Source organism: Protopterus annectens, chromosome 7.part0 (assembly GCF_019279795.1).
Source record: "Protopterus annectens isolate FY-2018-M chromosome 7.part0, PAN1.0, whole genome shotgun sequence".
Lineage (NCBI taxonomy): Eukaryota > Metazoa > Chordata > Ceratodontiformes > Protopteridae > Protopterus > Protopterus annectens.
Genome location: NC_056739.1, coordinates 413,151,074 through 413,177,812, shown reverse-complemented (window position 1 = coordinate 413,177,812; position 26,739 = coordinate 413,151,074). Strand labels below are relative to the sequence as shown.

General features: G+C 39.1%; 1 protein-coding gene across 2 annotated transcripts in view; it reads left to right on the top strand.

Annotated features, from left to right (window-relative positions):
* Positions 1-26,739, top strand: part of LOC122805818 (cytidine deaminase-like) — a 146,941-nt gene that overhangs the window by 97,539 nt on the left and 22,663 nt on the right. For both annotated transcript variants that reach the window (XM_044076078.1, XM_044076079.1), the window contains exon 3: positions 26,289-26,400. In XM_044076078.1, coding sequence (XP_043932013.1) covers positions 26,289-26,400 — 112 coding nt within the window. The remainder of the gene's footprint in view (positions 1-26,288; positions 26,401-26,739) is intronic.

The following is a 26,739-nucleotide window of genomic DNA, read 5'->3' as shown; positions in this document are numbered from 1 at the left end:
AACCATGCTGAGTTGGAGTGAGAAGGTTATGCTGGAGAAGGTAGTTGAGTAGTTGTGAGTGGATGCATTTTTCCAGAATTTTAGAGAGGGGGGGGATAGGATAAGTAAGGGTTAATAGCTAGTTGGATCTGTAGAGTTTCTACCTTTATGCAGGGGAATAGTGAAAAAGGATTTCCATAGGGTAGGGACAGTGGCTTCCTGAATAGATCTATTGATTAGTATAGATACTGGATAGGCAATGGCGTCAGCAGCAAGTTTGAGGAAGGTAGGAGATAGTCAGTGGAGGGAGAGCAGGGTTTGAGCTTTTGAAGAAGAGATCTGATATAAGAAGTAGGAACTGGATGTAAAGAAAATAGATGTTTGTTAGAAGGATTGGGAGGGGTAGGCAGAGAAGTTGTGTTACAGCTGGAAGGTATGATTGTCTGAATGGTTACAATGAAGTGTTTATTGAAGAGAGTAGCAGTTTCCAGAGGGGATGTGTTAGGGTAAGGGGAGGCAGTTGAGGGGCAGCCTGGGAAGAGAATTGCGTTAATAATGGACCAGAACTTGCGAGGGTTGGACTTGTTATCGAAGTGAGCAGAATTATAATAGGACTTTTTGTCATTATTGGTTTGTTTTTTAGTAAGGTTTCTGAGATGCCTATAATTATGTAGCAGAGGTAATGCCTTTGTTTATACAGCCTTTCCAATCTCTATCTCTTTTTAGCATAAGGGATTTAGTTCCTCTGGGAGCCAGGGAGCATAGATGGATTTTATCCTAACCTTCCTAGAGGGAGCAAGGAAGTTCAGGGTATTCAGGAAGATGCTATTGAACTTCTTAATTGCGTCATTGAGGGGGATTTGTTTGAGGGTGGACCAGACAGTGGTAGATAGAATAGAGTTGAATTGGACTATATTAAAATATAGGGGCTATATTAAAGTAAAGGGACAATAACAGTACTAGTTTTCGAACTTGACTCTCAGAATGTCTTACTGTGAGGCAACAACACTACCGCAGCACATATGAAGGATACATTTGTGGTGATGGTGCTGCGGTAGCATTGTCACCTCATAGCAAGACGTTGTCCCGTTCGATTCTCAGCTAGAGCGTCTTCTGTGTGGAGGCATACATGAATGGGGCATGCCTTAGTTGAAGGTTGTGCATCAGGGCTGGTAACCCGGTATGTAAAAATCCACTACCAATCATTAGCGGACCGGAGTTCCGCTGTGGTGACCCCTAACCGGGAAAAGCCGAAAGACACAAACAAACAATGGAATACATAGAATCCACAACTGATTTCCTTAAGTTTAAAGTCACAAAGGAAACAGTTAATTATTTAGATGTTATGATTCACAAAATGGATGATAGCCAAGCATTTAAATCAGCAGTTTACCAAAAATATACTTTCTCACCCTCCTATTTGTATTACACCAGTGCACAAAAACAGAAAAGAAGTATATTTAAGGGACAATTTATCAGAATTTCAAGAATGCCATCAGTGGAACAAGATTAAAGAATGTTTCTGGAGAGAAGTTATCTGATACAGCTTATAGAGGAGGTTATAAATGAACTAAAGGCAGGAAGGGAGGACAAGTATACCCCAATTTTAGTTAAGACAAATATGATTTTGAAACAAATAAAGCAACAGAGTGATGATAATAATAATAACTTATTTATTTATTTTACATGTGTTTACTGGGGAGGTCCGACTGGACAGATCTGTCTGTTTTCAGCGGAGGCCCGGGGAGAAAAGCTCCAGAACAATTGCTAAGATACTATACATAAGACATTTACATGAGCATTGTGGTTTACACATTCACTTATAAAAATATAGCAGATAATAACATGATTGAATAAGATATTTACATAAGCATAGAGATTTGGACATACAAGTAAAAGTATAGCAGGTAGTAACATATGATAATTGTTCATACTATATGTTTAGTAGAGATAATCTTGAAGATGTACTAAAGATAAGACAAGAAAGGAAAACTAAAAATGGAAGAGAAGCTGACACAAGTGACAAATGAAAGGAATAATTCAGCATTTAAAGGGCATTTGTGATGAATTATAACAATGATACTAATTTAATTAAAAATGTAATTAAGAAAAATTGGGATATGTTTGCCAGTTTTTCTGATTTAGACAAAATATTTAAACATCCTATAAAATTTACCTTCTTTAAACGTTACAATATTAAAGACACAGTGGAGATATAAGCACAAAGACAAATGACCTAGTAGAAAAAGATGTGGTACTTTTAAATGTGGAGCATGTCTTAATGTCCCCACATAAGTAATAGCAAAAATGTATATATTTCAGCCAGTCACACACACACACACACACACACACACACACACACACACACACACACACACACACACACACACACACACACGTTCATAAGCCTAGCCAGAATGTGTTGGCTTTCACCACCCCCTTAGATTAGTTCCCTGTGCCCCTGTCCAGCAGAGACATTAGTTCCCCGCGCCACTGTCCAGCAGAGCCACTGCAGTGATCCCCGGGGTAAATTTTCTGTTTCCCATCCACTCGTCAAGGTTTCTCTTGAAGAATGTTAGTGAGGGGCTCTGCCTGATATATATTGGAATCCTGTTCCAAAGCATGGGGAGTCTCTGGGACAGGAATCTATCCCTCCAGCATGTCCTATTTATCATTGTGGGGAGGTTTATATCTCTAGAGCATGTGGCTCTCCGGGATTTGTTTTTTTTTAGGTGGAGCGTGTCCATTAATTCTGGGTTGGACATGGCCTTGTATGTCAGGCAGAGATCACCTGTGAGTAAGCGGTATGCAACTGAGTACAGCTTGAGTTTCTTGAGTCGGGCTGTATAGGGCATCTGTTTGAGGCCAGTAATCCTCTTGGTGAGGTACTTTTGTGGTCTTTTCAGCTGTTGTAGGTGTCTTGTAAGGTACATCCCAAATGGGGTATTGTATTCTATGATGGGTCTAATGAGTGATGAGTAGAGAGGCACAATAACCTCTTTTGTTCTAGATGCGAACCCTTTTGTGATTAGCTGGGCCACATAGAAGGATTTTCTAACCACCTTGGCAATATGATTATCAAAGGAGAGATTACCATCTACTTGGATCCCCAGATCCCTTATTACATTCTGTATTTAGGGGACTACCACCTATGTGGTAGTTCGTGGGTACTTTGTTTTTTTCCAAAGGGGATGACTATGCACTTTTTGGCATTTAATTTGAGGCCATGATTTTGACACCAGGTATCTGTCTCAGTGAGACCCTTCTGGAGGGTGTCTGTATCAGCCGGGGAATCAATTATGCCCCCCTATTTTGCAGTTGTCTGTGAATTTGGTCAGCCATAGTCCTCCTATGCTTGCCTGTACCTCTGAGAAGTATATACCGAACAGGAGGGGTCCTAGGACTGAGCCCTAGGGGACGCCACTTGTAACCGGTTTAGAGTCAGACATAGAGCCTGCAACTCTCACCATGTGGGTTCTATCCATGAGCTAGATGGCAACCCATCTCGTGATGTAGGGGTTTATGTTCAAGCTGGTGAGCTTGTCTATAATACTAGAATGGGGAATGGTGTTGAAAGCCTTTGCGAGGTCTAGGTAGGCTGTGTGGACCTCCTTTCCCTCGTCTAATACCTTGGTACCTGTCTCAAAGAAGTCCACCAGGTTTAGGAGGCATGATATACCCTTAACAAAGCCAAACTGGATAGGTTCCAAGGTTTGGAGGTTCCCAATGTCTCTGTTAATGAGTTTCATGATGACGTGCTCCATAGCCTTGCAGACCAGGCTAGTCAGGCTTATAGGGCGATAATTCCTGGGGTCCGTTGTGGCTCCACCTTTGTGGAGCAGGATAACTGTTGATGTGTGCCATTCTGTGGGTACATAGCCTGTAGAGAGGCTGAGTTTGAACAGTGTGTTTAGGTGAGGGTTTAGTTCATTTTGAAGCTCTTGTAAGACACAGTCTGGGACACTGTCAGGTCCCATTGAAGCTGTGTTTTTGGCTTTGGATAGGGCTGTTTTAACCTGTGTGTTGGTGATTGATGGGGCCCTACATTCTTCTGGTATGGTTATCGGCCCCTTAGGGGGTGAGGGGGGTGAAGTTTGCACTAAACCTGTCTGCCAGAATGTTGGCAATATCAGTCGGTTCAGTGTATTTTGTGCCACTCTGCACTAACTCAGAGCAGATCTGAGAGTTTCCACTTAGGTTCTTGACATAGCTAAAGAATGCTTTGTGGTTATCTTTGAAGTCATTGGCAATTTTTCTTTTGAAACTAGCCTTGGATGATTTAATGAGGGATCATAGTTTCTTGCTGATACTGATCAGGGATGTCTTTCCTTCATGGGATTTTACTCTTTTCTGTGCTAGTTTCCTCCTTCTATTGTATAGCTTGTTTATGGCAGGAGTCCACCAGACTGGTTTCCTTTTCTTGGAGGAGTGATTCTTGGTTTTACTTGGGAAAGCACAATCCATGCATTCCTGCAGATGCTCATAGAGTGCCTTTATAAAGGTTTCATCAGCTTGGGCAGCATTGTCCTTTAGCATGGGGGCTGTGAACCTTTCCACCTTGATCTTAAGTAACATGAAGTTTGCTTTTGTAAAGTTTTTCATGTTGTTTTCGTTGCTTGAGGGTGGGGGCAGAATGTGGATATCCAGAGTGATTAGTTTATGGTCTGATCTAACCAGTGAGGGGTTGACCTCTGGTGTGGAACATTGGTCGCCCATGTTGGTGATGACCAGGTCCAAAATGTTGTTCCCTCTGGTGGGGTGTTGACTAGCTGATCTAGGGCATTCGAGTTTATAAATTCTAGGAAGCGTTGGGCAAGGGAGTTAGTACTTACGTAGTTCTCCCAGTTTATGTTTGGGTAATTGAAATCACCCAGTATTAGGGTGTTTGGTAGGACCTTCATATTTCCCAGTGTCTCCAGAAATGCAGAATGGGGGTCCTGGGTCATGGTGGATGATCTGTAGCAAGCTACAATATGGATTGCAGTTTTGCCTGTTAGTTGCACATGGATGATCTCTGATGCATTGTGCTGCGCCACTAACCTGGAGGTGTGGGTATCCTTGATGAATATGGATACACCCCCGCCTTTTGTGTTTCGGTCCTGGTTCTGTGGCCGAAAGGTATGGTATGAGTTATATCCTAGTAGTGCTGGGGTGCTCTCAGGAGCCTTAAACCAGGTTTCTGTTAATGCACAGATGTCGATGTTCTCTATACTGAGGATGCCTCAAGTGCGTGCATTTTGAGGTTTAGACTTCTGGCGTTGAGTAGCATTACCCTCTGTTTTTGGTTACTTGTGCTATTTATGGTGGTGGGTTTGTCTTTTGAGCCTTGCCTAAAAAAGGCACTATGGGGGTAGCAAGAGCCTTGGCCAGTATTCGAAAGCCTAAGGGTGACAGGTGCAAGCCATCTCTTGCAAAGCAACATGGCTTATCGAGCATGTCTTCCCAGGTGGACAGATACTGGATCCCCTTTGAATAGGTTCATAGGTTCATAGGTTGGTACTAGGCTATCAGCCCTAGGGCCTATACAAGCCTAGCCATAACAATTCCCTGGCTATTTCTTCCCACATTATTTACTTTCCTGGACCCCTGTCTAGCAGGGCGACTGACGTGATCCCTGGGGTGAATTTCCTTTCTCCCATCCAATTGTCAAGGTTCCTCTTGAAGAGGTCCAAAGAGGCACTCTGCTTGACATGTATGGGCAATCTATTCCAGAGTCTGGGGAGTCTCTGGGTCAGGAACCTATCCCTCCAACATGTTTTATTTATTGTGATGACAAGGTTTAGATCCCTGGAGCGTGTAGCTCTGAGGGATTGGGATTTCTTTAAGTGTAGCATGTCCAACAGCTCTGGGTTTGACATGGCCTTGTATGTTAAGCAGAGATCGCCTCTGAGTAGACGATATGCAACAGAGTATAGCTAGAGTTTTAAGGCGGTCAGCATAGGGCATCTGCTTTAGGCCTGTGATTCTTTTAGTGAGGTATTTCTGAGGCCTTTCCAGTTGTTGCAGATGTCTTGAGAGGTACATACCAAATGGGGCATTGTATTCTATAATGGGTCTAATGAGGGATGAGTACAGTGGGACAATGACCTCCTTTTTCTGGATGAAAAGCCCTTCGTGATGAGGTGTGCGACATAGAAGGATTTCCTGACTGTTGTGGCGATGTGGTTATCGAAGGTGAGACCACTGTCCACCTGTGTCCCTAAGTCTCTTATCACACTTTCTGTGTTTAGTGTACTGCCACCTATATGGTAATTCATGGATACATGTTTTTCCCAAAGGGGATAACAATACATTTCTTGGCATTGAGCTTGAGCCCATGGCTCTGGCACCAAGCATCTGTTTATGTAAGGCCCTTTTGTAGAGTATCCACATCATTTGGGATTCAATAATGGCTCCCAGTTTGCAGTCATCTGCAAACTTTGTTAGCCAGAGTCCCTTAGTGTTGACCTGTACTTCAGAGAAGTAGATGCCAAACAAGAGCGGCCCCAGGACTGAACCCTGAGGTACTCCACTTGTCACTTGTCTGGAGCTGGATTTGGAGTCGGCTACTTTTACAGTGTGGGTTCTATCAGTAAGCCATTTAGCAACCCATTGGGTGACATAGGGATTAATGCCCAGCTTAGTAAGTTTATCTATGATTCCAGAGTGGGGGATGGTGTCAAAGGCCTTGGCAAGGTCTAGATAGGCTGTGTGGACCACCTTACCCTTGTCCATGGCTCTGGAGACTGATTCAAAGAAGTCAATCAGGTTCAGGTGACAAGATCGGCCCTTCACAAACCCAAACTGGGTGGGGTCCAGTGTTTGAAGGTTGCCAATGTCTTTGTTTATAAGTTCCATGATATTACGCTCCATGGCCTTGCAGATAAAGCTTGTCAGACTGATGGGACGGTAGTTTCCGGGATTCAAGGTGGATCCCCCCTTGTGGATTGGGATAACTGTAGCTCTGTGCCACTCAGTGGGCACAAAACCTGAGGTGAGGCTATGATTAAACATGACACTTAGGTGAGGTGCCAGTTCATATTGTAGTTCATGTAGTACACAGCCCGGGATGTCATCTGGTCCCATGGATGCTGTATTCTTGGCTTTAGAGAGTGCGTTTTGTACCTGTTTGTCCGTTATTACTGGAATTTGGCAATCTTCCGGTATTGAGATGGGCCATTTAGGGGGTGAGAGTGGGGTGAAGTTGGCACTGAATCGATCTGCCAGGATATTGGCAATATCCTTCGGATCAGTATATTTAATGCCATTCTATTTTAGCTCAGAGCAGATCTGAGCATTACCATTTAGATTCTTGACATAATTATAGAATGCTTTGTGGTTGTCTTTGGAATCTTTGGCAATTTTATTTAGCTTTGGAGGATTTTATGAGGCATCTCAGTTTCTTACTGAGGCTAGTAAGGGAGTTTTGCATCCTGGGATTTTCCTCTTTTCTGCAAAGTTTCTTCCTTTTGTTGTAAAGTTTGTTTATGGCAGGGGACCACCAGATTGGCTTCCTTTTGAAGAGAGCATTTTGGTTCTATTTGGGATGGCACGATTCATGCATGACAGTGCCATAGTGTAGGATTCAGCAGTTGAACTTTCAGTTCCGCTGCATGGGTGTCATGAAGTTTGTCACTTCTGACTTGAGTAGCATGAAGTTGGCTTTGGAGAAGTTTTTTTATGGAGGTTTCTTTACTGGGGGGTGGGGGTGGGATGTGGATGTTGAGGGTGATTAGCTTATGGTCAGACCTGACTAACGAGGGGTGACCATAGGTATGGAGCATTGATTTCCCATGTTGGTAATGACCAGGTCTAGGATATTGGAGCCCCTGGTGGGACTATGGATTAGTTGATCCAGGGTGTTGGAATTTATGAATTCCAAGAACCGCTAGCAAAGGTGTTGGGACATGAGTAGTTTTCCCAGTTAATGGCAGGGTAGTTAAAATCATCCAGTATTAGGGTGTTTGGTTCTATCTTAATATTTTCCAGTATGTTTAGAAAAGTGTAGTGAGAATCTTGGGGTTTGGTAGGGGATCTGTAGCAAGCTACAATTTGGATTGCAGTCTTACCTAGTGTTAGTTGCACTTGGAGAATTTCAGACACATTGTGTTGGCCAACTAGCCTGGTGGTGTGAATATCCTTGGTGAATATTAACACTCCTCCACCTTTAGTGTTTCGGTCCTGGTTTGGTGGCCGAAAAGTGTGGTAAGAGTTGTAGCCTGGTATTGCAGGGGTGCTCTCTGGAGCCTTGAACCAGGTCTCAGTTACTGCACAGATATCGATGTTCTTCATTTTTAGGAGTGCCTCGAGAGAGTGCATTTTGAGGTTTAGACTTCTAGCATTGAGTAGCATTACCTTCAGATTTTGCATGCTTGTACCTGTTATGGTGGTAGTTTTGTCCTTTGAAGTTTGCCTAAAAAAAGCACTATAGGGGTGGCAAGAGCCTTAGCCAGTAACCTGAATCCCAGGGGCGACAGGTGCAGACCATCTCTGGTAAAGCATCGTGGTCTGTCAATCATGTCATCCCAGGCAGACAGATACTGGATCCCCTTTGAATGACACCATAAGCTTAGCCAATTGTTGAAGTCAATCATTTTATCCTTATATTGTGGTATCATTCTGGGCAAAGGCAGGATGCTACTCAGGGCTAGGGTCATACCTGCCTGGGCCACATGATCCAAAAGCTCTTCCATGTCTCTTTTCATGTAGTCCAGGGAGGTATGTCTCAAGTCATTCACTCCAACATGGACAATGACAGAGTCATATTTGTACTTGTTGTGGAGTGACTTGAGTGCATGCTATGTGGGGGATCCTGGCACCCGACAGGCAGCTGACTGTAATTTTCTCCTTATTCAACCTGGTGAGAGGGACATCAGTGTGCCGGGCTATAGAGTCACCTATGACTAAAGTGTTAGGTACATTGTCTTGCCTTAGGGGCTGTTGCTGGGTGGCACACTGGTGTTGTGAACTATGTGACACATTGGTTGTGATTGCTGTTTGTTTTCAGCTTCAGAGGTCTTTATTGCTTGGGCAGGTTACAGTTAAGGGCCTCTGCATATGTGGATTTAATGTTGCTATATGTGGGTGTTGGTGGTGCGGGTTTAGAAGGGCTATGTGTTGCTTGAGGTGTAGTGTGGGTGTTAACCTTCTCCTCTTGACTGTTTAGCACAATCTTGGGTGGAGAGAGCTTTGCTTCCATTTTGGCTATGTAAGTGCATCTCTCACAGGTTGTAGTGTTGGGTGGTAGGAGGAGAGGGCTGTCTGTGTACATGAGGCATTGCCCCAGTATGCCCAGATTCACCAGGTGGACAGGAGAAATCACCGGAAGCTGACCCTTGGACATGCCTGGTTTGGGGATTTTTTTTTCTTTGTAAAGTATAGGAGCTGTTTCCTTAGCAAGGTACTTTGCAATTATAGGTTGTTTAGTGCCTACTATTAATTTCTCCTTGTTAACAAGGAGAGTTCAGTGTTTGTATGAGTTTTAGGCTTCCTAGTGCTTTCCAGCAGGTATTAGAGAAAGTGCTAGTCACAGGGATGCTTAAAGGTAAGATTGAAAAGAATGCACTCTGCAGTGTGCACTAGAGAAGTTAGATGTGAAAGTAGGTAACTTGAGTTTTACCTGTTTAAAAAGTTAAGGTTTAGTGGAGAGTTACTATTTTAAAACAGCAAGATGGACTGAAAGGGGTGGTCACTTTTGTATTTTGGTACTATGAAATACTGTAGGATGGCCAATAAATTTAAATAATTGAAGGGGTGGGGTTTCAAAAGTGATGATTTTGTGATTACTCACATAAGCCAGTGAAAGTAGAGAGAAATGAGATATATGGTCAGATTAACATAAGAGGCGGGCAACTAGAAAGACAGTGGTATTTAACAAGACAACTTAAACGGGTGGGAGGGTGGGAAAAAATTCTGTCCGACTCAGAACAGAGAGAGCTGTGGTCTCTTTTGAAGTTTTAATATGCTGTTAAAACAGAATGCAAGCAAAACACAAGGTAAAGAAAACAAACTACAGTATTCAAAATATAGAAAGGCAATACAGTAATACAAAAAATAACAGCAAACTAACCTTTCCTTCACAGCAAAGTGTAGCAGAGTCTGGATGACACCAGAAACTTAGTCAATTGTTGAAATTGATCATTTTTTTCTTTATACTGTGGCATCATTTTGGTGAGGGCAAGATGCTACTCAGGGTCAGGGTCATACCAGCCTGGGCTATATGATCAGAGAGCTCTTCCATGTCTCTTTTCATGTAGTCCAGGGAGGTACATCTCAGGTCATTCACACCAACATGGACAATGACAGAGTCGTATTTGTACTAGTTCTGGAGTGACCTGAGTGCTTGTGTTATGTGGCGGATCCTGGCTTCCGACAGGAAGCTAACTGTAACCTTCTCCTTGTCCAGCCTAGTTAGTGGGACATCAGTGTGCCTGACTATAGAGTCACCTATTACTAGTGTGTTGGGTATGTTATTTTGCCTTAAGGGCTGTGATTGCATGGCACACTGATTATTTGAATTATGAGTTTCATGGTTGGTGATGGGGTGTGGAGGTTGCTTGGATGTCTGCTTTGGAGGTCTTTGTTACTTTTGCAGGTTTTTATTTAGAGCCTCCGAGTATGTTTTCATGTATTCCTGTGTGTTATTTGCCAGTGTTGGTTTATTAGATCTATGTGAGACTGGTGGTGTGTTGCAAGTATTACCCTTCTCCTCTTGACTGTCAATTCCAGTCTTGGGTTGAGAGAGCTTTGCCTCCAGTTTGGCTGCATAATTGCATCTCTCACATATATTAGTGTTTGGTGGTAGGAGGAGAGGTTTATCTGTTTATATGAGACAGTTGTAACATTGCCTAAAAATGCCCAGATTCACCAGTTGGACTGGAGAGTACACCGAAAACTGCCCTTTGGACATGCCTGAATTAGTAGAGTAAGCTGCTTTTCTGATTGGCTGGTGGTGATGAATAGAGAGCCTTGTCCTTCTGGACAGTATAGAGGGATCTAGTGCTAGGGTTAATTAGTGCTTGCTATGATTTTTAAGCAATACATACACATACACATACATATATATATATATATATATATATATATATATATATATATATATATTTTAAACAAGGTTTTAGATGAACTTTTGATGAATAGATAATTTATAGGTACATAATTACTTAATTAATGTTATTTGATTATTGGCTTGGGTATATAATGCATGTTGATGGTTAACTCATTATCCGAAGAAGTCCTAAGTGTAGGACAAAAATGCAGTGATACTGTTAATTGTTTATGTTTTAGTGTGTGGTTTTGTATTACAGTTCATTTTTTATACCTGGGTTACTTGTACAATTGTTCACCTGCTACCTCTACTGTGTCAAGTGCTTGTTGTGGTTGTTACAAGCTTCTGTGACAGCCTGTATTAAGTGGCACTACATTTGCCTCTGGTTAGTGGTATTACATATAAGTGGCAAGCTACACATATAATGAGAATTAATCCTTGTGAAGGCTGGCCTTATGTATGCGACCAGACATCTTGGACAGTCTGCCAACTCACCATAGGGCAGTAGTGTCAGTCATGGATTGTCTTATAACAGATTGAGCACAACTATCCACCACTGTAGATGAGACTTTCAGACTCTGAAAATCTTGAATTTCTGTAACATGGGGTCTAGTACCTGATACCAGTGTAATGCAGTGTCTACTGTAACATACCCAAGTAATAACTCATGAAGAGCACCAAAGAAAGTACTACTGTAATCGGTTCCAAAGCTCTGCACCAAAGACTGGGAGTGTCAGATTGTGACTGAATGAGTTGCTAAGCCAAGTGCTGAGGATATTTTTTCTTTCTAAAGCCAGACCTGTTCTGGGTGTCATTATCTCCCGACTGCAGCCTTTGGCTGTGAGAAGCTGAATTAATTTTAGCTGAGAGTGAGCAATGTTCACAGTTATTCCTATGGACTGAAACAAGCTGATCAGAGCCTCCTGAGTGGAGATCACACTGTTTACAGAGAAAGTATCTAGTAGCCAGTTGTCCAAGTAGGTGAAAACTTTTGTCCCTTGCAACTTCTGGTTTGCGGCAATTACAAAAATGCAGTTTTAGAATTCCCAGAGGCTGTTGTGAGACAAATGGGAGGGTCCTGAATTTACAGTGAGTGGCTCCTAACTGGATGTGAAGATACCTCCTTGGATCTTTTGGGTGTCCTGATGCTTAGATAGGCATCCTCGAGCTCCAGACACCTAGGGATGGCTGTACTGCACCACAGTTATCAAATGATATTTAAAAATCAGTGTATACCAAGATTATATGTTCTTCGCTCTGAAGGAGTTAAGGGCCTCCTCAAACTTGATTACATGTATAGACCTGGAATCATAGTACTGCATATGTATGTGCTGACTTCATCAGATCCAAACGTAGTAAATGTTTTACAACTTGAGAAAAAAGTCTAAGATGTCATCTTTGCTACATTCTGCAGAAGGAAATCAAACCAGAAGTAGACAAAAATCAGACAGCAACTGAATGTGCAAAATAAATAAATAAATAAGGAAAAGGATCACATAAAAAGGAAGTAAATGTGGAAAATCCATAAATATAATGGCAAGTACAGAGATCTCCTGAAACAACCTCATGTTGAACAAAATGTGATGCAGGAATGGTTAAGAGAGGTGAAATTAAAACCAAACGAAAAAAGTTAATAATCACAGCCTAGGATAGTGAGCTTACATACATGTTGGTTTATAAATTCCACAGGAAACCTGGGAGAAAATGTACAAATGCAGGCTCTGTGAAAAGGAACTGGAAAAAGCACATCTTGTTGCTGGGTGTGGTATACTTATGGCAGAGGGCCTGTAGACTGAAAAGCACAGTGATGTGGTTAGACTGTTGCACTCGGGATTGTGCAAACACTACAGTATACAAGTAGCTGAAGCATTGGAAACATGAATGAAGAAGTGTATATCAAATGGGATCACCCATTTCCAACAATTAAAAAATAGGAGAAAAGCAGATTAGTAGTCCACAAAACAGACAAAAGTAGCACTGATCATTGAAACTGTAACATCCAGTGATTACAGCACCTTATGCACACACACAATATGTCTGAAAATATCAAGATTTAATATTAATTTCATGAACTCTAATCATAGAAGTACATTCCAGTCATAGTATTAGGAAAACCAAAAGACTTGGAGAAGTTAAACCAAGAGATACCATACATATACACAAATATTTCAGGCATGTGCAATAATGTACTTTGAGACTGTCAATATAATAAAGCAGTCATCCCCTTAATATGTGTTCGCTTTGTTCTTAAAAATATCTAAACTGTTGCTTTAATATAATTAGGTAGTCTATTCCAGGTGTCAGCTACTCTCTTAGAGAAGTGATTAATACAAATTTCATTCCTATCTAGTCTCTTACACAGACTAACTGCTTCTCTACTACTCTTTGATAACCACAGGCACTCCCAGATGTAGTTGTCTCTAAATGATCTATGTATTTGAATAAGGTCTCCTGTTAATTATCTATGAGACACTGTACAAGTTCAAATATTTCTTCTTTCAAAATAACTTAAGCTTTCACATCTATGGATGCCCTTTTTATATTTTCACTGTGCTCTCATATTTACTCACAGTAGTTTTCTTATAATGTTTTCATATTATTATTATTATTATTATGATTATGTAACTCTAGTTTTGGTCTGGTAAAGCTTATAAGCAATTATTTCATTTTTCTGATTTCCTAGACTTTATAAATCTTTTATATGGCCTCTGTTTTTAGAACTATTATTAATAAATTAGTTGATATTATCAGAAAAACTCAAAGCTGGATCTGACCATATTCCTAGGTCTTTAAATGAATCCACATATTCAGTCATTATTTACTGTATTAAATATTCACCCTTCAATCTATTTTTGCAAATATCATGAGCTTTGCTTTTAATGTATTTATCAGCACATCATTCCCTCTGCCCCAACTGGTCATTTAGCCAAGTTCTTTTTCGAACATGCCCTGTCCATAACAGATGCAATCAGTTTTCCCATTTTTAAGTCATCTGCATACAGACTGTAGAACATCTCATATGAAAAGGGTAAATCGGAAAGATGCAATCTGAACATGTATGGGCCTAGGGCAGAGCTCTTCAGGCACTCTGACTGTAACCTTAGAATTTCACTTATCCAGTAGCTGTATGATTTTTGCCAAGTCAAACCTGTAAGCCATATAGCTTTTCAAGATTACATCAATACCTAACTGTTCTAATTTGTTGATCAGTTTTCTTTGTATGACTCTATCAAAGGCTAAAAACTGATGTATAGAAACTGTGTCACAACAAATTATTTTCGTGTACAGCTATTATTATAGAACATCATGCTAATCATGCTACAAGCAGGTATAGATCTGTTTTCAACATATGCATGCTGATACATGTTTTCAAGTTCCACACATTCTTATTCTGACAATAATTTATCCCAAGTAGCCTTCTTCATTATCTTTCCACAGCAAGAAAGTTCCTTTGTTTGCCTGTATAACTCTGGGTTTGTCCTATGCCCCATTTCCTTAAGGGTGGATTTAACTATACATCTCCAATCTTGAGAAGTTTCTCCATACTCAAATTGCACAGTGAAAACAGATGTAATGATACTTTGAGTTCATGTTGAAGCATGTTTGTGTGGGTGTATATTACGTTATCAAACTTTTAAAAGTTTGAACGTCATATGGTTGAAGCCATATGATCGAACTTTTAAAAGTTCGAAAAGTGAAAAAAAAAACAGAAAAAACCTAGCTGACCATTTTAAGCAGGGGCAAGCCCCCCTGCACCCCCCACATGGGGGGATGCACCCCCACACACCCCCGCTCTTTAAATATACCAGCTCTGAGATCACACTACAGTGCAGGAAAGGGAAATCTTCCCATTCCATAATGTACGGAGATCTCTATTGTAACGTTTGAACTTTTAAAAGTTCGATCATATGGTGTCGACCATATGACGTTCGAAGTTTTAAAAGTTCGATAACTTAATATGTAACCTGTTTGTGCCATTATTACTAATTCCATTTTCTCCTTGTGCTTTGCTCAGGTGAAGTCTGTAAGTTATTTTTTCAACATAATCTAATTTAATTTCAATATCTGAAGTTACCTGATGTTATTAGCACAACTCACCCGCCCCTTTTACAAAGGCAAGCTGTTTTGCTTAAGATTTTATAACTATATCTTCAATCTGACATATTTTAGAATCAACACAAAATGTAATCATTTGTATGTCTTTACACATACCACAATCTTATTTTATCCTATTATGTTCATTATTTCAGTTTTCAAATTTATAGCTAAATCTTATTTCATTTGTAATATTTTTGTATGTCTCATCTTAATAATTTTGTTCTTGTGGAAATATATTCTCCTACCCTTGTCTGCATAGATCCTGATGGTAACAATTTTTTTAATAACTTCCTTTTCAAAATTTGTCATAGTCCTTCTGCTGGATTTCCACAGAATGTTTCATTCCAACTAGTTTTAAATATTGATTACCTTGCTTCTATATAGTCTGTTATTAATCTTCTTTGCATGTGCTCTATATTTTAGTTTGGCAGAATAACTTATCGGTAGCTTAACCTTTATAACTCCATGGTCACTACACATAGAAAGTGGTAACATCTGACATGAAGTAACAATAATCCCCTTAGGTATGCAACTTATTTCTGTACATATGTTGTAAGTAATTCCCTTACTAAAATTGTTGAATCAGTATTATTCCAGTCTCTCTCTCTCTCTGGTAAATTCCAATCCTCAGCTATTATCATTTTAGTTCCTGTGTTTCATGCTAGAAATATATGAATTTCCTCTAGGTCATCAGCACTTGACTTTGTTCGTCTATATACTCCAACAATTGCAATCCTTTCAGGGTTACACAATCTTTATTACTGGTGTTATCATAAAAATAATCACACATCTCGTGACAATCTTTAATCCCTTTCTTAATACCTTCACCTGATTTTTTGTTACAATGTCTGCTATAGGAAAAAATCATTTATACCTTGACAGAATGCTAAGAGTATATTTTTTCTTAGCATTATTTCCAGTCATTGTTCTTTAACCGTGCTTCATAAACAATAACCTCAGTCTTACATGAACACAGTGAATGCTTAATTAAAAAAAAAAAGTATAACTAATTCTCTTACCTCTCAACTGTCCAGATATCTGCAGAATGTTCAGATTTCTGCCTCATATTTTTTGACTGCTCCACTTAAAATCTGTGGAGTTTTTTTTGGCAAACAACAGATGACTGAAGTCACTAAATAATGACATACATTTGAGTTTCAGACTTCATATCCTCCAGAAAATGCAAGCTAGCTCAAAACCTGTTATTCTAACAACAATCTAAGTTTATAAGACCAATATTTAAAATCTGTCTCTATTTTTGGGTCTTTGACCCCCTCCCCATTATTTAAGGCTTTGTCCAGATTTCTTGTGTTACAAAGTTGAGAGGTATGCTAGTGCTCTCTGCATTAACAGCCAGCACACATAAATAAAATGTTGCTGTTTGTGAACTGTTACATTTCTGACCTGATAAAAGTCCTATCTTGTTTTAGTCAAATATTGTAATACATCTACTGTAAAAAATGTTTTCTTCGCTGGTCTTGACAACTGGACTCTTTCCTGTCTAAATTAGTGTGCCCCAAATTAGGCTGGGATACTTTATACATTCCCACATTTTAAACTAGGCTATTTTTTCATTTTGGCATTTAACAACAACAACAAAAAGGTATTTTCATACATGCTGACCTGATGCTTCATATGTGGTTTGTGAAAAATGTGTCCTGCAAGCTAAGAGGGCTGTAAGTTCTATACTAATAGCCAGTGAGTCCTTAAAGATGAAATCACTTAATCCAACTTGAAGAAAAATAGCTCCATACTTCCTTACATTTAAGCATCCTACTCCATCCTGTATTTTTGCTTCTGGGAGGTATTACACTATTCAATGTTCATTATCTCTTCTGCAGATATGCCTATCAGTTCATTGTGTCTCCAGTTACTAGAATATAATTTCTGACCGGATCTGAAGAATCTCCCACCTGTAATTCACTATTGTCTGCTCTTACAATTGTTATAAAATAGTAATCTTCATCACCTTTAATCTTATTAACCTCACTGCTTTCACCACTTACATCATCTGCAAGCATATAATACTCATCTAGCTGTCTTTGTACTTCCACAGACTAAGTCAAGCTGGCACCTTCATTCTTTTTCTATTTTTGTACAATAATTTAATCCTTCCAAGTACTATTTAGGTTTCTTCCTTTTTTCCTGCCACTTGCCTTTTTTAAACCTTCTCCACTGGAACAATGATGTTATTTTCTGTAGACTGAATGTTTTGTGGTTGAACAGTCTTATCATTTGCTCAGATCAGTGTATTGCATATCAAAGTGGTGTGCTTTTGTTTTGCATACTTTCTCTTAGCATTACACATTAGCCAGTTTTGTTTCTTCCTAGTTGTTTGATGTAAATGTCTCCCTTTCTTTCTTTCTTTCTTTCTTTCTTTCTTTTTCTTTTATTTTCTCCTGCATGATCTGAATCCAGACTCAGATCACTACATATTTGTAGCCTGAATTCCAAAGGGGTCATCTTTAGTATCAGGTTAAGTGGTCTTGACTAGCAGAGCATACTTCCTTTCTTAAATGTGTTCTATTTGCACTTTAGACTAATGTGATAAATAATATTAGGTAGTCACTACTATATGTAGCAACAGCTTTCCGTACTGTGCTAGTTGCATCATCAATAAATTTCGATTTACTATTAATAACAGTAAGTAAATCATCCAGTGTTTGATGAGAGGAACGTACATCTCCAATGCTATTATGTTACCTTTGTATAAACACATCATTTAGAACATTAGACAAGATACCCATGCTTCAGCAAATCATTAATGGTTTTCGCATTTAAGGAATGCATTCTTTGTTACAAAGTAAATCATTTTAAAAGAAACAAAAATATATAAATGAGTAATGTGATAATTCACAGAAATGAAAATAACTAGAAATTTAAGTCAAATTGTATGAGTAAATCACCCAAACAATATACAAGCCAATATTACATTAAATACGTTGAGTTAATCTGTTGTTGGAGTTTGGTATGATGGCTAAGGTACTTACCTCACTGACTGAATGTACAGGGATTGAGTCTCACCCTGCAAAGAATGGCTAGGCTTTAAAAGGCCCGCATGGGGCCATTAACCTAGTAATCACCTATGAACCTACAAAGGGAAGTATTTCATAAAATATTCTGATCTAGTGTGCCAGTCCCACAGGTCATATAAGGCAGTAAACATTAGTTACATAGTCTCAAGACTCAAGTTCAGAAGTGGTGGTAGAGTGTGCCAATCTATAATATATCAATTTCTTACAACAAAAAGTAAAATTCAGAGCTAAAAACAACATGTAAATCAAAATAAAGCTGATCATCTGAAAGGTTTCCTTGGGTATGAACTTGCTTAGGCTGCTTAAATCCAAAATAGGTCTGAAGTCTATTGTTTTCTTTGGGTCTATATCACTATGTCAAATCACTATTTAGTGAATGTCTCCTTGTTGAACAACTATTCAGTGAACAAGCTAATTGTTGAACTAAGTTTTCAGCAAAAACATTCCTAGGGCAAAACGATGGTTGGCCACCATCTGGAATTTGCCCTTTTCCCCACTGTAGTGTGATCTCAGAGTTGGTATATTTAGTTAGGGGTGGTTTGGGGGGATGTGAGAGTATAGCCTCCCCACTTGCATAGCTGTTAAGTTTTTTTATTTATTTATTTTTTTATGATTGGTAGGGCAGTCTACCATCAGTTTGCTGTAAGAAAGTTTTCACTGAAAACTTAGTTCAGCAATTAGTTTGTTCACTGAATAGTTGTTTGAAGGAGAGCCATTCACTAAATAGTGATTTGACAAAGTGATACAGACCCAAGGAAAACAACAGACTTTTGTACTAAACATCTGGAGTAATACTGTAATCCTTTCTGATCTGTGCCAACCTCTTGGATGAGACTTTTTTTTAACTCGGTTGAATTCCTCATTTATTGTAGCAAGAAAACATTAACAGGTTAGTAGTCAACTAATTGCTTGCTGATGTTCACCAATTAGTCAGTTAAGTAGTTAAGATGTACATGAATAATGTTGTTGAGTTATGTCCTGCTTGGATGTACTGATCAAAACAAGACATTGAGGACATTTGTTCTGAATTTCTGCGTACACTGGAATATTAAACATTCATTTTCAAAAATATATCTTAAAAAATACTATCTTTTTGGATAAAGTGATACTAGTGAGGATTCTGCAATCTACTTATATGCATGTGTTTTTTGCACTAGCTCTTTAAGCCCCCACTATAGTAACCGTATATTTAAGAAGAGGAGCATTATGTGAGGTGATGTAAAACCAATATGAAACTGATTTATGGTATACTATATGCCAGAGAGACTGTTAAAATGCATTGCTGCAATGTAGGGAAGGTAATGTAATGTGTAATCATTTCAGCACATTATTTTTATGCAAACACTATAATAAACAGTGCTGCTCTCTCACTCACATTACTCAAATTAGTTTTTAGCTCAAGTCAGCTGTGCAAGGGCAGTCTAAAAGCAAGTATTTATTCCATGTTATCATTAGTGTACCTCAAAGTAAAAATATATCAATTAACAGATGGGTGGATAGTAAAACATTTAAATAAAGTCACACATAACATAAGAAAATGTTTTTGTTGCAGCTATTCAGTTCCAATTTCATTGTTCTTGCAAGGATAATATAACTTGAAATAAAAAAAAAATCTAGACACTTCTATTTATGAAAAAGCTTTAGTATGTTATCCAAACCCTAGCATAAAATCAGCAGTAGCAAAATCAGTATGTGTAGTTTATTAGGGCAGAAATGTTTGCAATCTCAGTGCAGAAACAGAAATATGGGGGGGCAGACTACTTTTTCCTGAATGCCATTGACAAATTTGTCACAATGGAGTCTGTTCTTTGAACAATATGTAGCAAATAGTATGAACTACTGAATAATCACAATGCTACAGAGTTGTACTACCCTTGAATTTTGTGTTTTATATACCTTCAGATATCATTCTGACATTAAGGGGGCATCAATGCCATGTTACCGGTGTTCATTTACAAGTGTAATTTCTTGTTACAGCTTGAAACTTGCCAACATTTGTCAGTTTAATTCTGCTTTTTCCTTTGAAAATGATGTTTTATGATATGAGAGGATAAAGTGAATATGAAACTGAAAAAAGGATGATTCAGTGGAACAGTGAGGAAATAATCCTTCACAGAACGAGTGCAGAAGTGTTGGTACCAGGGAAAAAAAGATGGGATTTAAGAATGCGTGGGATAGATATAAGTAGATTACAAATGTCAAGAGTTCAATGTCTGTAAACTTGTAGGGAAATGACAACTTGCAGTTTCAAATGGATGAAAAACATATTCTTAGACCTTTGTCTATCAATATAACCTTGATGTATCATGACATCAAAAGACTTCTACATTCCCATGTCCGTCAGCCCATTGTAGATTGCATTTATCTTCCTGGCATCAACTTTCAAACACCCAAGAGAGTGATTTCTTCATTCTTTTCATATTATATATATATATATATATATATATATATATATATATATATATATATATCCTATACCTACCACTGTTGTATATTAACCCTGAGTGCATTCGCTAGCAGCCGTCCATGGATTTTATCTCCCCCTTCCCCTCCTAGGCTCTTTCCCCCTCCTCTGGTGCTCGTAGCTTACCATTGTACTTACTCAGGCCACCAGGTGGCACTTTTCAACCACTACCTATTTTTAATACAAGCCAAAAGTATTGTAACTGTTCTATTAATTTATCACTGCCCTGTTTTAGCCCTATTAATAGTTACTATAGTCTACTAAACTGCTGCTGGCCTGTTTTCAGGTCCTATCCCCTGTCAGCCATCTGCATCCTTCTAATTTCATACACATACTGCCTTAAGCCAGTGCTTCCTTACCTCTGAACTAGTTCTCAGCTTCACGGATAACTTTTTGCTGGCTTCCTTCTCCTTGGCTCTACCCATTCTGTTCACCTTGCGGGCTCACTCTGCTCCCCTACCCTGCCCCCAATTCCCACCCACCCCCACTACTCATACTTTCATTTCAACCACTCCCCACCCACTCAAAACAACCATCTAGTCAAAGCCTTCCCCTCTTTACCCCTCCTCCTTTCACCCACAGTCAACCATCCAGTCAAAGCCCTCCCCTCTTTACCCCTCCTCGTTTCACCCACAGTCAACCATCCAGTCAAAGCCTTCCCCTCTTTACCCATCCTCCTTTCACCCACAGTCAACCATCCAGTCAAAGCCTTCCACTCTTTACCCCTCCTCCTTTCACCAATAGTAATTAAATACATCACTAATTAAATACATCACTCTTTCACTCCCCCATCTCACCTCACCGCTGTTCTCTCCCACTACAAATCATCCCATATTAAACTACCTTTTTCTAACCATGCTTTCCTTACTGTTCCTAACACTCTGAACCCCCATCTTCCTCCTACTACTCCTAACAACGTTATACCATGCCAGCTCCTCTACCTCCAATCAGCTTCCACTCTCTACTCCTTGCTATACTCCCACACAAAACCATCTCCTCCCTCACACAAATAATCATTTCCTTTCAATCTCCTCCTCTCTGTTTCAGCTCAACCCTCTGCACCTTTTTAATCCTAAAATTATTTCCACTACTGCTAAGACACTTACTCTTAAACAAATACTAGACCATCCAGAATATTCTAAATTTAAACCAAAACACACTAAAATAACTTCCTTCAATAACCTCATGTTATCTGGAGACATTCATCCCAACCCCGGACCTAACCCACCCACAAATAACAATTACCCTCCCCCTTCTTCTAACCTTTCATCCCTCTACAATACTCTTAAATATTTCACACTCAGTGCCCAGAGTCTCAATAACAAAGCACATCACTTTCAAGCATGGCTAAGTCATAACTAACCTGACATTGTAGCCATCTCTGAAACTTGGCTGAAACCCCACATCTTTGACTCTGAAATCCTACCCTCTGGATTTCACACTCTTATATGTGACTGCTAAAAGGAAAAAGGCACAGGCGTTGCATTAATCTATTCTAATCTACTTATCTTAATTCCCCTACCAAACCCCATTCCTAAATTCGCCAATGCAGAACTAACAGTCTGTCTATTAAAAATGAATAATCACAAAAGCCTCTGTATCATCGCCCTTTATATCCCACCCGGAAATAACGCCTCAACCCTTGAAGACATACCCCAATGGGCCTCAGCTGAAATTAACCTTGAAACTTACATACAAGGTGATGTAAACAATGATTGGAATAAAATCAACAGTCCCATACCCTCCCTGTCCATTAACCTCTTTAACTTTACTCAAGTAACCCATTCCATCACCAGACCCAATAAAACAAATCCCCCCTGGATCCACTCTTGACTGGATCTTAGTCACCCATCCAAATAAAATTACCAACTCTGGCACCATCCCTGACTCTATTAGTGACCACCTACCATCTTTCATTTACCGTGCAACGACCTCCCATCCATACCAACATCAATATATTCAGACCCACAACTTTAATAAATTTGACCCCCAAACCTTTTCTATCTCAAACAAATGAATTGGAACATTCTAAAAACCCTTCCACTTGATAAAGCCATAGACCACTTTAATTCTACTTTCCTAGATGCTCTAAATTGAAAAACCAAACCAGCAAATGGAACAGACAGGCAACGATGTAGAAATACACCACTTTAATTGTTTGAAAACCACACGTTAAACAATATTCCACAAGTTAAACGCTTTCTTCCCCTACTGCAAGGGACTTCATCAAAACAAATGAATGTAACAACCTAGCCATTTTAAATATGAATACACATACCCCACCCCAATTAATCATATTTAATTGTTTAATAGAAAACTTTAAAACATGAAAATCTAAAACAAAATGTAACCTATGCCTGCTCAAAATATATTATATGTGTAAAAACAAAATACTATACTAAAATACTTTTTAACTTTAAAATACTAACTATGCTAGTCATTTCATTACTTCATAATTAATAACGTGTGGTTTTTGAACTATTAAAGTGGTATATTTCTACATCGCTGCCTGTCTGTTCCATTTGCTGGTTTGGTTCCTCAGTTTGTTGGTGTTGCTAGATGCTCTAAATTCCTTAGCTCCACCAAGGAAAAAAAAAGAATAAAAACTATAACTACCCCTTGGCTAACCAAAGGAACAAAGCAAATTATGCATCAAAGAGACAAATCCTGGAAGCTTTACCAAAAGAATAAACTTCCTGAAACCCTTCTCCAATATACACAGCCTTGTAACTTTGCAAAAAATAAATATTCAAAGACAAAAAAATCATACTACACTAAGCTCCAGTCCAACCATCCCCAAAACCCTAAGCTTTTTTGGAACTCCATAAACTCACTCCTCAACCCAGGCTCCAAAAATAACCCCTGTCCAGACCCAAGTAAATCTGACCTCGAATTAGCATCACTATTCAACTCTTTCTTTATAGAGTCAATATCTAACCTAACGAAAACTTTTCCCAATAACGACCCATCTCTCCTACATTCCACCTGATCCAAGTCTCCAAATAATCCCCCCCCATGTTTGAGCTTAAACCTGTCTCCACTAACTACATAAAAAGACTTCTATCCAAAATTAAACCCTGCTCCAATGCACTTGACAACATCCCCTCTTCCTTTCTCAAGTCTGCTGCCAATGGTATAGCTCTCCCAAGTAGTATCCTAATTAATAAATCCATAAAGGAATCCTATGACCCTAAACTCTGGCATTCCACCTTTATTCTTCCTCTCCACAAGGGAGGCAAAACACTAATATTTTAAACTTCTGCCCTATAGCTCTTCTCTCTAAAATCTCCAAAATCCTAGAAAAATGCATGCACCTCCAACATATGCCTTTTCAGACTAAAAAACAACTTCTTACCCCTACCCAACATGGCTTCCAACCAGGACATAACACCATAACAGCTCTATTCTCATTCTTAGAAACTGTCAATCAAGCCCAAGATTCTGGGAACTTAGTAACCGCAGTGCTCCTAGAGCTCTCTAAAGCATTTGATACTGTTTCCAACAAGCACCTTCTAAGTCACCTCTCAAACCTAAATATCTCCCAAAACACTCTTTCCTGGTTCTCAAGCAATCTGTCAGATAGATCTCAGGCTATGAAATGGAAAAAAGGCACCTCACTTTTCTTAACCACCCCTACTGGAGTACCACAGGGGTCCATCCTCAGACCAATGCTGTTTAATATCTTTATCAATAACTTTCACTCTGCAATTCCTAATGCCAAATACATCCAATATGCAGATGACTCTACACTTAACTGTTCTGCCTCTAACCTCCCTGAACCCCTATCTAAAACTCAGACTGCCTTCTCAACTACTAAGATCGGGATGCGTCAAAATCACCTTTCTCTCAATGCTAACAAATCTAAAATACTACTATTCATACCTTCAAAATCTTTCTCTTTTGATAAAAATTCCTTCCAAGTCCTTAGCCAAAGCAACTCTCCAATCAAAGTTGTTCCCCTTGCCAAACTACATGGTGTGACTTTAGATGAACACCTCGACTTGACATCCATATTCAGCAAAATATAAAGAAAACCCACCAAAAACTAGGTATGCTATACAGGAACAACCACTTCCTCTCTACTTCTATCAGGCATACTTTGGCCTCCTCTTACCTCCTTCCCTCCCCTATCCTCTTCTATCACTTCCAAACTTGAAAGCTGTTATAACAAAATTTCTAAATTTGCCACCAAAGCAAAAATTCCACTCATCACTGTGTTACCCTCCAATCCATCAACTGGTTAAAATTCACAAATTACCTGGACCTCCTCCAGCTCACTACAGCACATAGACTAATATTTAATCTAACCAAATGCCCCACTCTAACATCCTTCCACCATACACCCCAAATAGAACTCTCAGATCTGAACACCAAAACTTAATTACTGTCCACAAACCTAAATGTCCTGCTGGACAACTTCTCCTCTCCTTCTCCTTGGGTAAGAAATGGAACTCTCTCCCTTCCAGACTAAGGACAATGTCAAACACAAACAACTTTAAAACTCAGCTTTACACCTACCTCTCTTCCAAATGGAAATGTAACTGCATTCTCCCTACCTAGAACTATTTAACAAAAGCCCCAGGGAGAGTATCCTCCTGAGTTCCTAAGCAACTTATAGCTGGCTATAACCTTCTATAGCTAATTCCCATAAATCTCTCACACTCTGTAAATACTGTAAATAGATGTTGACTTTTGACTTTGTGTGAATTTGTTAAAATGTATCTTCATGATATTTTTCCACTATGGTCAATATTGTTCAAGCTTTGTATTATTTGATATGTATTTGTACTTGTACTTTTATTTTTATTGGACTACTATCTTTACTGTAATCTGTTTTGTGGAGCTTTTCTCCCCAGGTCTCCACTGAAAACGGTTTGTCTGGGGCCAGTGGACTTCCCCGGTAATCAAACTAGAAATAAATAAATAAATAATAAATAAAGTATGCCCCAAGGCACTGACTCCAAGACTAGTAGCCTCCTAGAGAAGTCTGTGTTACCTAGATACAGTAGACACAAAATTAGCAAGGAACTAGAAGGTATTGTTTCTGAAACCTTCTTATCCAAATTGTTTTAAAGCTCTGAATTACTTACAGGGCAGCAGATTAGTTTTGCAGGAGGTTATTGAGTCCTAGCGCAAGTGTTTCTCTGAATACCATTGTAAGAGTGTATGATTAGATTGCGTCAGTCACCATTTTTGCTACAGCATTATATAACCTGTATAAAACCAAGTGTATGTATTTGTACTTTTCTTCTTTGTTTTTGAGCTCTGTCACATAAAATTCCTATCGTTATTTAAAACCAAGTAATCCTTCCATTCAGTGAGTTTATTTTTTTCTAATTACTTCAATGTATGTATACTGCTCATGTCCAGAGTCCTCACAGCACAGTTTATACATAACCAGGCTTGCACAATGTGTGGTATATCCTTGAGTTAACTGGATTCAACCTAGCAGTGTGCATCTAGTAGGAAAGGGACCACAGTAGTGATTGGATGAGATCTAAGCAGCAATTAAGGCACTTTAAAATTCAAGTCCATATGCTAGTATGGATATAGGCACATGCTGCTCTATAAATACTTGTAATTCCTTTCCTTTTTACTCTAAATTACTTAGATTATCTCAAATATCAGAAAGCTGTCCATATGCTTTAATAATATTTCTTGATATTTTCATACTCTTTTAATGCAGGGTGTAATGTGGAAAATGCTTCTTATGGACTCACAGTTTGCGCAGAGCGGACTGTTATTCAGAAGGCTGTCTCAGAAGGTTATCGGGAGTTCAGCGCCATGGCAGTCACATGGTAATTAACAATTACTTACACATTATTTCTATTTGGAGCTACAAAAAAGGACATCCAGTAGTTTTCTTACTGTTAAAAAAGTAGACAGCCTGAGAATGGCCTTCTTAGCATGCGTGCATGCATGCTCAAATTATTAAAAGGAAAAAGATAATGAGTGATCAGTGATCAGACAAATGGAATTTAGAAGGAACTCATCCACTTTATAAGTGGATTACATGCATATTGCTGATGAATTTGGAGGTAAAATATATAACGTGTAAGTATTGTAATCCATGAGATCAACTTAAACCAGTGAAAGTTAGTGATTTAGACACTAAATAACACACACAGCAGTGAGGA